Here is a 15,881-nt window from a genome sequence, read left to right as displayed (position 1 = left end):
CTGAATTTTGTTGTGTGGTGTATATGTGGGTATGCCAATAATAATGTACCGTCAGTATTACGAATAATAATAATAATAATAGTCCAGTGACTAATTTATTATTCGTTATACCACGGCGGTTGGTACTGACCAACCGCCGTTTCAATAACACACCTACATTACATTGGCGACGAGGATGGAATACACCACATATTGTTAGCGTTTTATTTTGGTAAACCAAAAGCAAGATTACTGTACTTCAACTAAAGTAAATAAGCGTATAAAGTCAAATTTTATTGCGAATTAAGCGATTTTATCTTATGTGTTAATTTACTGTTATTTTTTATTGAAATTGTTTACACCGTACCATAGTGTTTTATATAATTTGTACAAATTCCTCCATAAACTTCACAATCCGACGGTAGTGACGAAAAATGTTATGTAAACTGTTAGTAAAGAATGCCACAGTCGATATTTTAATATGTTTGGACATGTATTTACGTGCGAATTTTAATTATTAACTTGATTTTATAATTTTAAATATTTAATGGGGGGGAAATTAAACTCTTCTTCTTTTGAACCATATAACGTCTACGGGCATAGGCCTAAGTTAAACTCGAAAACTCAAAATTTAACAAATTTACAAGTAGTATAAAAAAAAATACTTCCATCGACAAGCTCCAGGCATCAGCGTCTCGGTGACGCCCTAGGCGCTGGCGAGGCTTGACGCATTAGGATGTCCTGCATGTGGTCGCCCAGCTGCACGCAGGATCTGGCGGCTGGCGCAGCGGCGGCGGCTGGAATAGTCGGCATATACTATTACACTAACTGATGTTTATTGTTTACGTTTTATTTTGGTAAAGCCAGAAGCAACATAGAAAAGTTTGACACAAGATTACTAAATTTTAAGCAAAGTTGGTCACCGTGTTAAGAAGGTCAAGCTGTATGGATTACAACGATTTTACTATAATGTTTACAAATGTAACAATTATTATTATTTATTATGTCAATTAAAAATTAAACCCTTATTCTGCCTTTCAACTACAAGACACCCACTGTTGGGCATAGGTCTAAATAAAACTGGAAATTGAGATTTAATAAATTTACAAGTAGTTATTTAAATAAAATGTTACTTCCATTGTCGAGCTCCTGTGAAACAATCCTTCATCACAATAGCCGTCTACCAAATGAGGCATCCAATACAAATCCAATTGATATTTTTACATGTTGCTTTGTTTGTGACGTCCTTCCACGTCGAGTTACAGTCGCAGGGAAACGGTTCACTTTCACAACGTCTGCACAACAGCAGCCGGTAGAAGATAAAACAACCAGAAGTATCGTCGTGTAAGACTAGAAAATAAAGATATGTAGTAAATAAAAAATTATTATTAATAATACTAACTAACGCCCATGACTCCATCTGCGTGCATTAAAATAAAGTAGCCTATTAGTTCTTCCAGACAAAACTCTACATCTATGCCGAATTCTTAGAGATATGTTCAGCCGTTTAGGCTGCAAACTCTAACAAACATCCATCCATACGAGATAAACATTCTCATTTAAAATATTAGTAAGATTAATCAATATTTTTTTTTATAAAATAAGATAGCAAACGAGCAAGTGGCCACCTGAATACGCCAAAATGGCGAAGCGACCGCTGCCCATAGACATCCGCAATTGCAGATGCGTTGCCTACCCTTATCGCACGTATCGTATCGAGACGCACATAAAGAGGATATTTCCTCTTATGTATCTCCTCCTCCGTCAAATCCACTTCCCCTTCCCATCCTCTCCTTATTAGAAAAGGGTAATAAAGTGAAAGGGACTTTTAGGCCTCCGGCACCACACTCATCAGACGAAACACGGAATTGCTTCCATTTCACGTCTGTCTTCTGTGTGGTCGTGGTATTACACCGGGCGTGCCGACCCATTCGTGCTAAGATGTTAAAACGGCACTACCACTGTCATACTAATATTAGTATGATTTCATATTTTAACTAAAACAGAACAATAGAAAAATATTTTATAGATTCATCGTACCATTACTACGAAGTAATTGGTCAATAAAAGCTTAGCGTGCAGTTGTATAAACGCACGTACAATAGCATTAGTGCTGTACGGCGCCAAATGTTAACTGTTTATGTATAATAGAATGTAACATTGCGTCATTGTGTACATTCACGTGACATGACAATGCCTATTATCTATACTATTATAATAAAGCGTAAACACACACTTCTTTGTTGCCTAAGATGTCAACAATTACAGCACATTTTTGAATAATTCTCTTTTTAATGAAAAGCTTCTACACTTACATCACGCTTTAGGCTATATATTTTCACGCCATTAATCTCAGGGGGAAAATATTTTGGATAAAAATCCTAATGTGGGAAAGAGACCCTAAGTTGCTGCCAACATCAAGGAAGCAAGGTTGCCATGGTTTGTCATAATGTCATGTCACTTTGACATTTGCAATTGATAATTTTGACACATGTAAACAACAAAATAAAATTTTCATAATTTTATGCGACTGAAGTCGCACGGGAGCAGCTAGTCTATCATAACTGCAAAATAATGTCACTGCAATCATTTAAGGTTTAGTTTTGAATTTAATTTTAATTCTTACAGAATTAATTGTTCAGCTAACATAAAAGAACAAAGTTTAGTTTCTTAAAAAAATAAAATGTATTTTACTAGCATTACACATGTCAGACTGAGTCTAGACTCCCAGACTGACAGTCTCAGACTTAGTCTGACATAAAATTGTTATTACCGCAAGTCAATAAAATCGATCACGGTATTGCAAAAACGGGACCGGACAACCGGTTAACGAATAGTGATGTAATTAAAGGGAATACAGCTTTACAATCTATTTTAGAATTCAATTTTTTCACAGTTCGTGTAACATCGCTTTTATTATTTAAATCTTTTATTGAAGGCTGTATTTTTTGCATTTTATTTCGACCTGTTAACAGAAGTGCCGAGGCCAAATATTTTTGCAACGTATCTGTTAATGGACAGCGGTTGTTTCGCTATTTTGGCGATTAAAAGTGTCCGCATATTTGTTTGTCACCTTGTAATATTAAAAGGGGGACAAACGAAAAAGGATTTTTATATATTTTGTCAGAAGTTTACTCCGAAATATTCTAAAAAAAGTTAATTAAATTCGTTAAATATACACAGTATATGTTTACAAAGTTTATTGTTATCCCATTCTATCTTTTGAAAATAACAGAGACGACAATACATTTTTGGACAGATGTTTTAGTAAATAATATCCACGGTTATGTTGTACATTTTTCTCTGATTTTTTTCCCTGCTCCGTGTCACGTCGCAATTGACAAATCCCCGCGAAATCTCTAACATGTGCCTTCACTTGACATTGACGTAGGATCAGCTATTTGGAAGGCCGCCCTCGAAAGCTGTTATCCAATAACCACAGGTACTACGTGCGAAGATTTATGACATTTACGGACATATCAAGTGTTGAAATACGGTCGATATGTTTTATATAGTAACTATTGGGAATTAACCTATGCGTAAGTTTGGATGGATCTTTGTTAGAGTTTGTAGCCCAAACTGAATGGATCTCAATGAAATTGAGCGTAGATGTAGAGGACAGTCTGCAGTCATAGAACACAGAGGCTACTTACTTTTGTTTTTAACTCCCCGCGGACGGAGTCGCGGGCAAAAGCTAGTTAATAGACATAGTTTTCCACACTGTGATACTATGTAAATATTTGACGTTATAAGTAACCTATGTCATTCTACGAAGGTACTATGGGAAAATCATGTGTTTAAAAACCTTTAAGTAAATAAAACTAAATCCTAGACAAATAATAGGCTATTTTCTTGTCTATTATGACTTATCTCAGTAATACATTTCATTTACATCCGTTTAGCATTTTTACCATAGTTTAGTAACAATGTTTACATTTGTTTTAGTCCCTTTCCCTTTCCACCCTTTTCTTAAGAGGAAAGAGTGGGAAGGAAAAATGGATTTGACGGTGGAGGAGATGCATAACACGGGGAAATGTCCTCTTTATGTGCGTCTCCTCCTCCTTCAATCAAGGGTAGGCAACGCATCTGCAATTGCAGAGGTTTATGGGCAGCGATCGCTTTTCCTTTCGGTGGATTCAGGTGGCCGCATGCTCGTTTGCCACCTTATATTATAAAAAAAAACTGTAAACATTCATTTGCTTCTTAATGTTTTTTTAACTTCTACAACGAGAAAATTTAAACAACTCTTTTAATTATTAACTTTCAAAGACAACTGGACTGTTTTAATTATTAAAAGTTACATTCACGGGTTTTTCCAGCTCGCTGGCTTGGATATTCTTTGCGCAAACTTTAAACCGATGCGCTGTACAAAAGATAATGCAATTAAAAGTATGCAAATACAAATTAACTAAACTGTTTGTTTTAATATTAATATTGATCTACTTACCGCTTTATGTAATAACAATGGCGTGTCTCTGTGTAGGTGGCGGGTTATCTTTGAAAGGGATAATTTGACAGAATTTTATAATTGAAGGTAGTTTAGATTTTTTTTTAATAAAAAGAAAGTTGCCAACTATTTTCCCTGGTATGTATGGGTGAAGGCTTGACCTATATTGTCTTAATACGTTGAACGCCCCTGACGTTGATTAGCTGGAAATACGTGTTTCATTTTGACGTGTGGCAACATATTTTGATGTTGCAAATTTGCTATTTTATATTTAAAAAAAACTAGACGTGTATAAAACTATGTCTTAATCTATTTTTAAAAATAAAAACATTAAATTAATTATAATGATTAACATTTTTCTTTTTTTTAATTTTTATTTATAATGTTTGTAATATTTAAAGTATTTTAATTTGTTACCATTAAAGCTATTTTTATATTATAGTATTCTCCCTCGACTTCGTTTGCCCGAAATTAAACTAACTTTTAAATTAGCCTGTATGTTATTTCAGAGTATTTTGTATCTGTGCCAAATTTCATTATACCTTCCTTAAAATAAAATAATGGTACTTAAATCTATTGAAAAGAATATTCTAAATCATACTCATCGTTATGTCTACATGTACATATAATAAAATTGGAGTGTCTGTTTGTAATATCATAAGAAAAATTCCAGATTTCGGGAAGATGATTTATCTGCGTTGCTAATAACGAAAATCGCATTAAAAAAAAATTGTCTGTCTGTCTGTCCACAAGCCGCGTTTGTTCCGGGTAATCTCCGAAACGGCTAAGCCGATTTCGACCGGACTTTCACTGAAGGGTATCTGACTTAGACGGGAATATTATAGGCTACTTTTATCTTAATATTGCATGGATAAAGTCGCGGGCAACAGCTAGCACTTACTATATATCTTACTAATATTCTAAATGTGAAAGTTTAGATGGATAGATGAATGTTTGTTAGAGTTAGCACTTAAACGGATCTGGATGAAATTTAGCATAAATGTAGAACATAGTCTGGAAGAACACACAGTTACTTTTTTTTAATTCTACGCAGACGGAGTCGCGATTAAAAGCTAGTATATTCGCAGTTCAATAACAGGAAAAGTTTTATTTAAAATAACATTTAATATTCACGTTAATAGAAGCATTATTCTTAACAATGTCTGTAAAAACTTTGAAAGATAAACTTGGAATACAATTAACGGATTTCACGATCAACATTCAGTTCCCTTTTCCTTACGAAACTCAAGATATTTCAAAGTATTTTTTTTTCTAATTATACTTTGTTTTATAAAGTTTTTAATAAAGAAAATAACTGGATAGAACTTCCCAGCGTTGTTTGTGAACATTTTGTTATAAAACTCTTCCCTACGACTTATTAACTCAATAGAATATAACGTTACTTGTACTTTTTCAATTAGAATAATTAAAACAGTTTATTGTTCAGATCTCAATTGACTGGTAGGCGATAACGCAGTACAAACGACGTTGGTACTCTCTCGTTTCGGAAAACAAGACCTACTTTTGCTCGAGCGCAGTAAGTCAATTTCCTGTACCTTTATTGTCTTATTTAATAACATAAAAATACAGAAAAATAGAACGTATTACATAAGAAAATAGAGTAACACCGGCTGCGGAATTCGATGACTCAAGCAACCAGCAGTCAGGGCTGCAGAGACAGGAATCTCCTCACAATGCGGTTTCTAAAATAACTGCCTTTTCGGGCCCTTAATTCAACTGTCTAGCAAAAGTGTCTTGAGATGTTGGTTGAAGCGCTTCGCTATTAGCCCGCGCACCGATACGACTATCCGAATAATGGTAATCGATTTAATGAGTTTATTATTTACTAGCTTTTGCCCGCGACTCCGTCCGCGTGGAATTAAAAATAAAACAGAGTAGACTATGTGTTTTTTCCAGACTATCCGCTACATCTATGTCAAATTTAATCGAAATCCGTTCAGCCGTTTAGGCTACAAAGTCTAACAAACATCCATCCATCCATCCATCTATCTAAACATTCGCATTTATAATATTACTAAGAAGCAAGATTAGTAAGAAGTAAGATAGTATGATATCTAGTTAAATTGCAAATAAACGAAGTTCGTAAATGATCGGTGACGTTGTTGAATCTTTTTTTTTAACTTTGTAACTTCATTATAAAGATTTTTCGACCACACTATTTTAACTGACCGAATAAAAAATCCCTACTATTAATATAAAGTGCACTTAGTTGTACTCGAACAGCTATACGAAACTCTCCAGCCTCAAACTTTCCACATTTTATTTGTATGACAGACAAATAAAATGTTCAACAAAGGAATATTTTTCTTTTAAGCTTTTTCTACTTCTTAACTTTAAAAACGGAAACCTTTGTGGAGATATTACAAATACTTGCAGAGTTTTTTTTTTCAAGGAATATAAAGCAAGGAAGACCTGGTTTGTAAACTGACAAATTTACTATACAAAACAGTTGAATATGAAATTGTTTTTTTTTTATATTTAACCGCTTTCGTTACGAGTAGAAACTAGTATAATTTTACTTCAAGCTGAGGCTATTTTATAAATACCTATTATACCATATCTATTCTATTCTATTTCTTGTTTATGGCTCTCCCTCAGCGGATTGAGCCAGTGTCATATACCATATCAAAAGACTACTCAAATCATGAGTTCTCACTGCCGAAACATTCACGTGAAACATGTTGTCACCTCAGCGACTCCACACCTTTCGACAATTCTTACTTTTTAAATCACAAATACATAAACATACATTTCACTCCCAATCAAAGTTCTTCGTCGCGAATAGATTTTTTTGTATACTAAGGAGATTGCGCATACCTCTGACTAAACTCGGAACCGTAGAGCGATTGTCGATTGTTTCGCAGCCAATTAGACCGTTTAGTTGCACAACTATAAATCGAGTAGGGTGCACCTATAAGCTAATAGGAAAAGCGCGACTAAACAGTTGTGCGATAGTTAATTCAAAGATGTGCTTTTAATCTGATATTATCTAACTCTGAGAGTGACGAATAATTTCATTTAACATGCTTGCTTACATCGTTAAACGAAAGTGTAAAAAAATTAATGTTGTGAACTTTAATCAGGGTAAAAGCGTGAAATGTAATTTACGAGTGAAATATTTTAAATGTAACTTTACGCCAAATATTCTTAAAAAAATGTAACCTCTAGTTATACAGGTGTTCCGAAATTCATAAACCAGTGATAATTTCCAGAAAAGTAATCAATCTACTTAATGAAAGGAAAACTGTCAACAGTAATTTTTACGATTTTCATAAATCCACAGTTAAGCGCCAATAGCCTAATGGTTTGCGGTACGGACTACCGATCTTATGGTCGAGGGTTCGAATCCCACCATTCGACTATTGTGAACTATATCCTAGCACAAGCCGAGCACGAGCACGAGAAATGTTAGTAAACTAGCTTTCGCCCGCGACTCCGTCAGCGTGGAATTAAAAAAAAACAGAAAGAATAGCCTACGTGTTCTTCCAGACTATCCTCTACATCTGTACCAAATTTAGTCGAAATCCGTTCAGCAGTTTAGGCTACAAACTAAACTGCTGAACGGATAACAAACATCCATCCATCTAAATTTTCACATTAATAATATTAGTATGATTAACAAAAATCTACTAATATTTTAAATAATCATTAATGGGTCAATAAGTGCCTCACTTTATGAGTAACATTCACTAAGGGGTGTTTAAGTAATTAATAAATAATATGCAGCAGTAACGTGACGTTAATTTCCAATCTAAGAGTAAGGTTTAATTCAAAAGATACTCATTTTAATCAGTATTCAAGTTTGTTAGCTATTCGCCGCTTCAACAAATGCTCGTTTCCTAACTAAATTTTCGCAAGTCCATCAAAATGAACACGATATTGGTAAATCGTGACTGGAATACTGATAGCGATCCGCGCTGCGACGTAATCAAAACGAATGGGGAACTGCAAATTTGATTTCGCCAACTTTCAATCGTTTATGATTCCTGCAATATTAAATAACTAGCTGTTTTTAGCTTACTTTTCTTTTTTGAGAATTAAAAATAACAAAAGCAGTAGCCTATGTGTTCTTCCAGGCTATTTTTTACAACATCATACTTGTTATGTACGTTGTCAGATATCACAGGATGTTTATATATTTTTTAAATGGCATCACTTACGATATTAAATTTTGGTAGGGGTTAATATAAAAGGTTTTTGTTCTAAAAAATAAAACAAGCCATTTCGTTGTAAATAGATAAAAATTAAGGAAAGATATAAGACAAAAGAATTATACACTTGAGTCTCAGATACCCATTAAAATATACACAGATAGACTTGACTGTCGTTTATTATTAAATTCAAAAACAATTTGCGTGCCATGGCTCTATAGTATTAGTAAACAGAGAGCTTACGGTATGAGGTTAATAATTCCGCGTCCCGGACATCAAACAACCGTTATTATAGAGCTAATGCTAGCACTGTGTCCACATTGCTCGGGAATTTGCATGCAGTCATTATGCTATGTAACATTGTGTGCGTCATTAGATTCGTACGTGAAATAGTAAAATGCAATGTCGGTGGAATTTAATGTAACGAAAATTCTATTTAATTGCCGATAAGGGCGATATTTAGAGTTCCCTAAAGTGACTCGAAGTAGTGCAAAGATGTATAGATGTAAAAGGTGAGTCTGGTCCGCGCAATGTCATCCTTTTTTGACCGACTTCCCAAAAGAAGGAGGTACTCAATTCGTCTGTATGTTTTTTTCTGCCTACCGTTTTTCGAAAAAGTCGACTTTTAACTCATATATACTCTATGAATTTTTAACTTTCTTGTGCTGATCTGTATAAAGGTCCTTGCTGAAAGTTACAGCTTTTGCTATGTTCTGTTGATGTTAACGACAGCTAATTCTATCTCTCTTATTCCGATTTTCATTAACCGAGAACATCAGCGCCATGATGGCGAAAATCAACCATGAACAAAATATAATGTTTTATATCTCTTATAGTTTCCAGACGTACATTTTTGCCAATTACTAGGAGATAAAAGAAAGTTTTATTACTCCTTCTTTAGTTAAGAAGATAACTTATTACAGTATCCTGTCCATTTACAGAGGTCGATGGTTTTATTTATGCTTGTTCTGTCATTGACTAAGACACTTGACTTAAAGATGTCACTTTAGAAATATGTGAATAGAAATCAAATTAGAAATTTTCGATGTAAAATTATTAAATGTGTAGTTACGTTTACTGAATCATCAAATGCAGGAAACGAGTCCAAACGATAACATACATCCAGATTGCGTGACTTGTTGTGATAAATCCAAACGTATACAATATGCAGACGAAGCTCGTGACTATATGAATAAGTGTATTATTAAAAATGTAACAAAACCACAAGATGTCTTCAATGCTGACAAAGATGTGGAGACGTGTCGTAAGAAGAGTTCAGATGACAACGAAGAATTACGGCGACGAGCATTCGCGCTATACAAAAACTATGTAGAAAGTAGAAAAGAAGGCGGTAAATGTCCAACATGTGTTTATATCGGACCTGGAGGCGAAAAGGTTTTATTCAAAGGTTACTCGATATTTATTAAGCATACATAGTTTGTTATTCTGTAACCATGAGAGATTTTCTAGTAATCTTAGACCATGCGAATGCAAACTCCTTAAGGCCTAATTATAGTCCCTTTCCCTTTCCACCCTTATCTTAAGAGATGGAAAGAAAAAGTGGATTTGACGATGGAGGAGACGCATAGGAAGGGGGAATGTCCTCTTTATGTGCGTCTCCTCCTCCGTCAATGAAGAGTAGGCAACGCATCTGCAATTGCGGATAATTATGGGCGCGGTCACTTTCCATTTCGGTGGATTCAGGCCGCTTTCTCGTTTGCTACCTTATATTATAAAGAAAACTCGAATCTACACAATTTAGTACTATGCCTTAAATAAAAATATGTTGCTAGGATGACTGTTATAATGAAAGTTTAGAGTGTTGATAGATGAAATGTACAAGTACTTTTAAATTTCATTCTTTTATTGGTTTGTTTTAGGTGATGCTCTGAAGAACGAGGATATTTATTGTGATTACGATCCGTCATTCAATCACTTTCTATCTGTTGCTTTTATGATATTATTTGTTATGCTTTTGTTTACGTCCGGGTTCATTTATGTTGTTGCAAATACGTAAGTATGTTTTTAATTAATTACATCATCGGGTAAATAATTACTTTCTATTAGTTAATTGTTATCATCGTCATTTTTACCGCATTCAATTGTTCTTATCTCCAGTTGCTTTTATTTTTTCTTCTTCTAATGTCTCTCCATTATTTTCTGTTCTGTTATTTATTAATGTTCTTTTATCTCCAGGAAATCTTTAAAGGAATTTTTTCGGAGTTTTATTTTGTATTTCGCTATTCCTGGATCGTAAGTTTTGATTTTTTTTCTTCATTGATTAAAGAAGCTGTTACATTTTTAATCTGTACTCGTTTGTTTTGTTTGTAGGATCGTAGTAATTGGGTTAAATTTTTCAATGTGCTACTTCAAATGTTCAAGACTAGTTCCTTGCAATTTTATTTACATTCTGCTAGCGGTAAGTGTTTAGAGTTACCAACCTTTGAAAATGTGAAAGAACACATTCTAAAGGTTGGCAATACATCAGCAGTTCCTCTGGTATTGCGGATGTCTATGTGTAGATGATCACCACGCTGTACTAGCCGCTTGTTTGCACTCTTCTCTTGTAAAAAATATGTATTAGGCGACGAAGTAAAGCTAAGAAAAATAATTATTTGCAGGTGATCACATACAGTATATTGGCGGGCTTGTTGACTGCGTTACTCGAGACCACTGTAATATTTTTTATGTTTGCCGCTACAACTGTTGTTGTGTTATTTTGGATAATATTAGGGTTCACACGAGTAAGTACCTTAAATTACTTTTACTGTATTAAGATACTTGTAATAGACAATCCTAATTTCTTATTCTAAATGTATTATAAGAGGTATCATTGATCACCTGCGAATGAGGCAGACGCTTTGGTTAAGTGATTGTGTTTTGTTCTGTGGGTCTAGCACGAAAAATTGCGTGATAATAATTTAATCGACCAAATTTGTATTACATTAGTTGTGCTTGTACTTTTGTCTTGATATAGACGCTGGAAACATCTAATACAAATTCAGTCAACGACGTTACGATAACTTTCTCGCAAATTTTCGTGCTAAGCTATTCTTGTGTTCCGTTTCAGTATAACTTCAAGGAATGGTCGCTATATCTGTACACGATATTTCTTGAAATCGCCGCTGTTATTGCTTTAGTCTTTGTGTTCAGAACATTTACTAAACTACGATACGGTTTGGTACAATTTTTTATCGCTCTTTGCTGTACAATGCTGTACGATGTGGTAAGACGTTTATTTTAATATTTTTATGGAACACGAGCTTTTGCCCTCGACTCCGCTGGCGTTGAATTAAAAAAACAAAAGATAGTAATAACAATGACATGTACAAGAAAGTATTAAGATTATATGGATGACTAGAAAGATACAGGAGGGTCGATGAAAGTATAAATGGATTGATGTTTAAGAAGGTAGTGATTTCAGATATGAAGGCTGATAGAGATGTATGAAGGAGCAGGTATCGTGCCGACCTCTGCTGGGCAAGGGCAAGTTAATGATATTTATTTTTCCAGATAATGGTGATGAACCTACAGATGATATTATCTGGTAGGATAATGGAACTGGATGAAACAGATTTTGCGATAGCTGGGATACTAATGTATACGTCACTAGTGGAGTTATTCTGGTCTTTGATTCAAGTTACAGGACTGTATGACAAATGTTCATAAATGTTTAAGCTGTAAAACTTTTGTTTTTTTAAAACAGGCATGTCTGAATTTTGTTTGATATTATATTTCAGCCAGTGTTAAATGTGAAATTTCTTAGATCATGGGTTATAGAGGAAAACTATCGCACATTTTTTGTGTGATTGTCGATTGTTTCGCAGTCAATTGTTTAGTTCCACAATTTAAAATTGAGTAGTGTACCTGCATATACGCTCCTAGGAATTAAAGTAAGACTAAACAGTTGTGCGATAGTTTAGTCATGGATGTGTGCGCTCTTAGTAAGTAGACGTTCGAGAATATAATGTTCATACTTTGCACTTTATACCCAATATACATCGAGTGTCTATCGACCGATTACTGAAACGTTATTTAAATACTGAATCTAACATTCAATCACTAATGTTGATAAAAAAAAGGCTTACTTGTCTTACTGTCACTAGTGTAAATATTTGTGTAGTTTCAGTGTTGTATATTGCAAGCATAAGAAAATAATTCGATGTAATCTTTTATTCATGTCAGGATTCTGCACATACAAGTCTAATTTTTCACTAACGACTTCTCTCATTAGGATAATGAGTGCTTTATTTCCGCAAAGCTTGGGAATCAGCTTGCTATTAATTTGTGATTATTTTCACTATAATTTCGGTTATTTAAAAGTATAACAGCCTTACAAATAAACGCAGTATAAAATTAAACTTAGGAATAAACTGAGTATAAGCAAAATGTGTATGTCATTTGCTTTCAGTTTATTCCTAAGTTTATTTTTATACCGCGTTTATTTGTAAAGCTGTAAGTGTTTAAAATTAACAATATTAAACACTTGATCATCATCATCACCAGCTCACTATATATCCCCACCGAGGGACTCGGAGCCTACCCTAAGTTATGGTGACTAGGCTATAGTCAACCACGCTGGCCCAGTGCGGGTTGGTTGACTTCACACATATCTTTAAATTTCTTCGCCGATATGTGCAGGTTGCATCACGATGTTTTCCTTCACCGTTAGAACGTCAGGTAAATTATGTACATATGAAAATTCGAAAATTCGAAAATCACATTGGTACATGGCGGGATTTGAACCCAAGACCTGTAGATTACAAGTCAAGTGCTTAAACCACTGAGCCACCGACATTCCCTAAACACTTACAGCCTTACAAATAAAAGCGGTATAAAGTTACCATTACACAAATTATTTGTTTAGTTTCTTAAAGCAAAAAATTAGCACGAATAGCCTAATGGTTTGGGGTACGGACAACCGATCTTGAGGTCGAGGGTTCGAATCCCGCCATTCGACTATTGTAAACCATATCCTAGTACCAGCCTAGAGCTTAATTGGAATGGTTAAAGGAAATGTTAGTAAATTAACAAAAGTCTACTAATACTTAAAAAAATAAAAATAATGTCCATAACAAAAATTTATTTATTTAAAGTAAAATATGTATAATTATAATATCATCTATGTAATTAAACAGTTAATATAAAAATAACATACATATAAAATACAAAAACTACTTATTAACACGGTAAATTTATCCATCATCTAAAATACCAAGAATTTGAACTATTTTAAGGAAAATGCTGATAATCGATGTGTAAATCATAAAAGCTCCGAGAGCATAATCATTTTCCGAAAGCTCCACAGATCGTCCTCCTAATACACTTTGAAGTTCTATCGTCAACATCTGGAAATAAAAAAACAATGATTTTAAATCGAGACAAAGATTGAATGTCAGTGACATAGTTTCTAATTTTTAAAATAGATGGCGTTATACACAATTTTTAAAATCAAAATACAAAATTTGAAATTTTACGTTGTCTTAAATATAATTCTATGTAGGCCGAAATTAATATTCGATATCAGTATTTAATTCATTTTTTTTTTCGCCGATTAAAAATCAAACTAAATACTTAAATCGCGATCGAATAATTTTCGAATATCGTATTCGATTTAACATTAAATTTGGTTAATTATCGTTATTAACATAATATAATCCGTACTTACAATAGCTTGTACTAATGTAGCAACAATTAGAAGTACCAATACAACAGGTTTCATAGTCTGGCCCGTTATAAGCATCATTAGAACAACGATCATAATAATCACTGACAGCGCTACTGATACCACAATAACGTACAATATCCACGCAGTGAAATCAAACTGAAAAAAATAACAAATTACTAGCTGTTACCCGCGACTTCCAAGCAATATTAAAATAAAAAAAGTAGCCAATATATGCCCGTCAGCCCGTATGTGTCATATGTAACATATGCCCGTAAGTGACATATCACCAATAGGTGTGGTGAAAGTTTGGTCGAAATCGGCCCAGCCGTTTCGGAGATTGCGAGGAACAAACGCGGCTTGCGGACAGACAGACGGACCAAAAATTTTTTAAATGCAATTTTCGTTATCAGCAACGCACATAGATCTTCTTTCCGAAATCTGGGATATTTCTTTTGATATTAGAAACAGACACTTAAATTTAATTATATGAGTATAGATATAAATACTCATTAGTAAATAAGGTATGTCGTGAAAATTATACTTGGTATTATTATATTGGTATTATTGTACACAGGAAACCGACCAGATTGCAGTTGGTATACGTGGAATAGACAACATAGACAAAATAAGCAATATACCAAACTACACATTTATTGTGAGCACCCTGTATATGACGGTATGAGCGTAGTGACAAAAAAAAATTCTTACCCACTGTTATATTTTTTAGCGTAGTACCCACAGTGGACAAACCCGCAATGGGTTTATAGACACTTTTATTATAATTATGTGTTTTGTACTGTATTTGATATTTTTCCTATTTATAATATTAGTCATACTAATATTATAAATGCGAAAGTTTACATGGATGGATGGATGGATGTTTGTTAGAGTTTGTAGCCTAAACCGCTAAACGAATTTCGATGAAATTTGGTATGGATGTAGAGAATAGTCTGGAAGAACACATAGGTTACTTAGTTTTGTTTTTAATTCCACGTGGACGCAGTCGCGGGCGAAAGCTAGTATATAATAAACGATAAAACTGTAATTAATTTTAAGTGTTTTAAAAGCTTACAGAAGTGAAGGCCAAAATTACACAAACGAACACAACTGCTGCTGTCGCTATCGTTGCGTATAGAACAATCTCAGTTCGATAATGTGAGGTGATGAACGAAGCTAGGATAGTCATCGCAACAACCTGGAATGAAAAAAAAATACTACTATTGACTATATTGTAAAAAACAGAGCTAATTCACAAAGACATTTAATAATGCATAGACGAGACAGGGCACAATTTTTTTTTCACCGGTACTTTCTTTGAAAGGTACTATATCATCAAGTTTAGTCAACCTCATGTCAAGTAATAAAACATTTTACAGAATTATAATAACAGTTTTTTAAAATAAATAATAAACATTTAAATATTATTGAATGACAACTATTGTCAATTGATTGGATTGACTAATTTTGAGGATCTATTAACCGTTAGTGAGATTATGTGAAAAATGTTTCATGTGAAGTGGAAATTATGCCCCCTCTATATATGTTTAATCTATGTTCACGGAGTTGTCACTATTTATCGCATATTCGGTACAGGTGATTATCTGTTCGGCACATT

The 15,881-nt window shown here is 33.9% G+C and overlaps 2 protein-coding genes across 2 annotated transcripts in view; one reads left to right on the top strand and one right to left on the bottom strand.

Annotated features, from left to right (window-relative positions):
- The first annotated feature begins 9,585 nt into the window (after positions 1-9,585).
- Positions 9,586-12,298, top strand: LOC106103234. Its single transcript, XM_013282932.1, has 7 exons — positions 9,586-10,006; positions 10,479-10,611; positions 10,795-10,851; positions 10,930-11,017; positions 11,220-11,342; positions 11,669-11,824; positions 12,112-12,298. The coding sequence occupies exons 1-7, from the start codon at positions 9,688-9,690 to the stop codon at positions 12,265-12,267; spliced, it is 1,032 nt and encodes a 343-aa protein (XP_013138386.1). The 5' UTR covers positions 9,586-9,687; the 3' UTR covers positions 12,268-12,298.
- A 1,448-nt stretch (positions 12,299-13,746) lies between these two features.
- The window catches only part of LOC106103235 (protein lifeguard 3-like), a 4,798-nt gene continuing 2,663 nt past the window's right edge, over positions 13,747-15,881 (bottom strand). The window contains exons 5-7 of the mRNA XM_013282933.1: positions 15,339-15,461; positions 14,267-14,422; positions 13,747-13,946 (exon numbers count right to left, since the gene is read on the bottom strand). Of these exons, the coding sequence (XP_013138387.1) occupies positions 13,794-13,946; positions 14,267-14,422; positions 15,339-15,461 (432 nt within the window). The 3' untranslated portion in view covers positions 13,747-13,793. The remainder of the gene's footprint in view (positions 13,947-14,266; positions 14,423-15,338; positions 15,462-15,881) is intronic.

The sequence above is a fragment of the Papilio polytes genome, unplaced genomic scaffold (genome assembly GCF_000836215.1).
Source record: "Papilio polytes unplaced genomic scaffold, Ppol_1.0 DF823835.1, whole genome shotgun sequence".
Taxonomy (NCBI): domain Eukaryota; kingdom Metazoa; phylum Arthropoda; class Insecta; order Lepidoptera; family Papilionidae; genus Papilio; species Papilio polytes.
The sequence above is the reverse complement of the archived record's forward strand: the minus strand, read 5'-3'. Positions and strand labels throughout refer to the sequence as shown.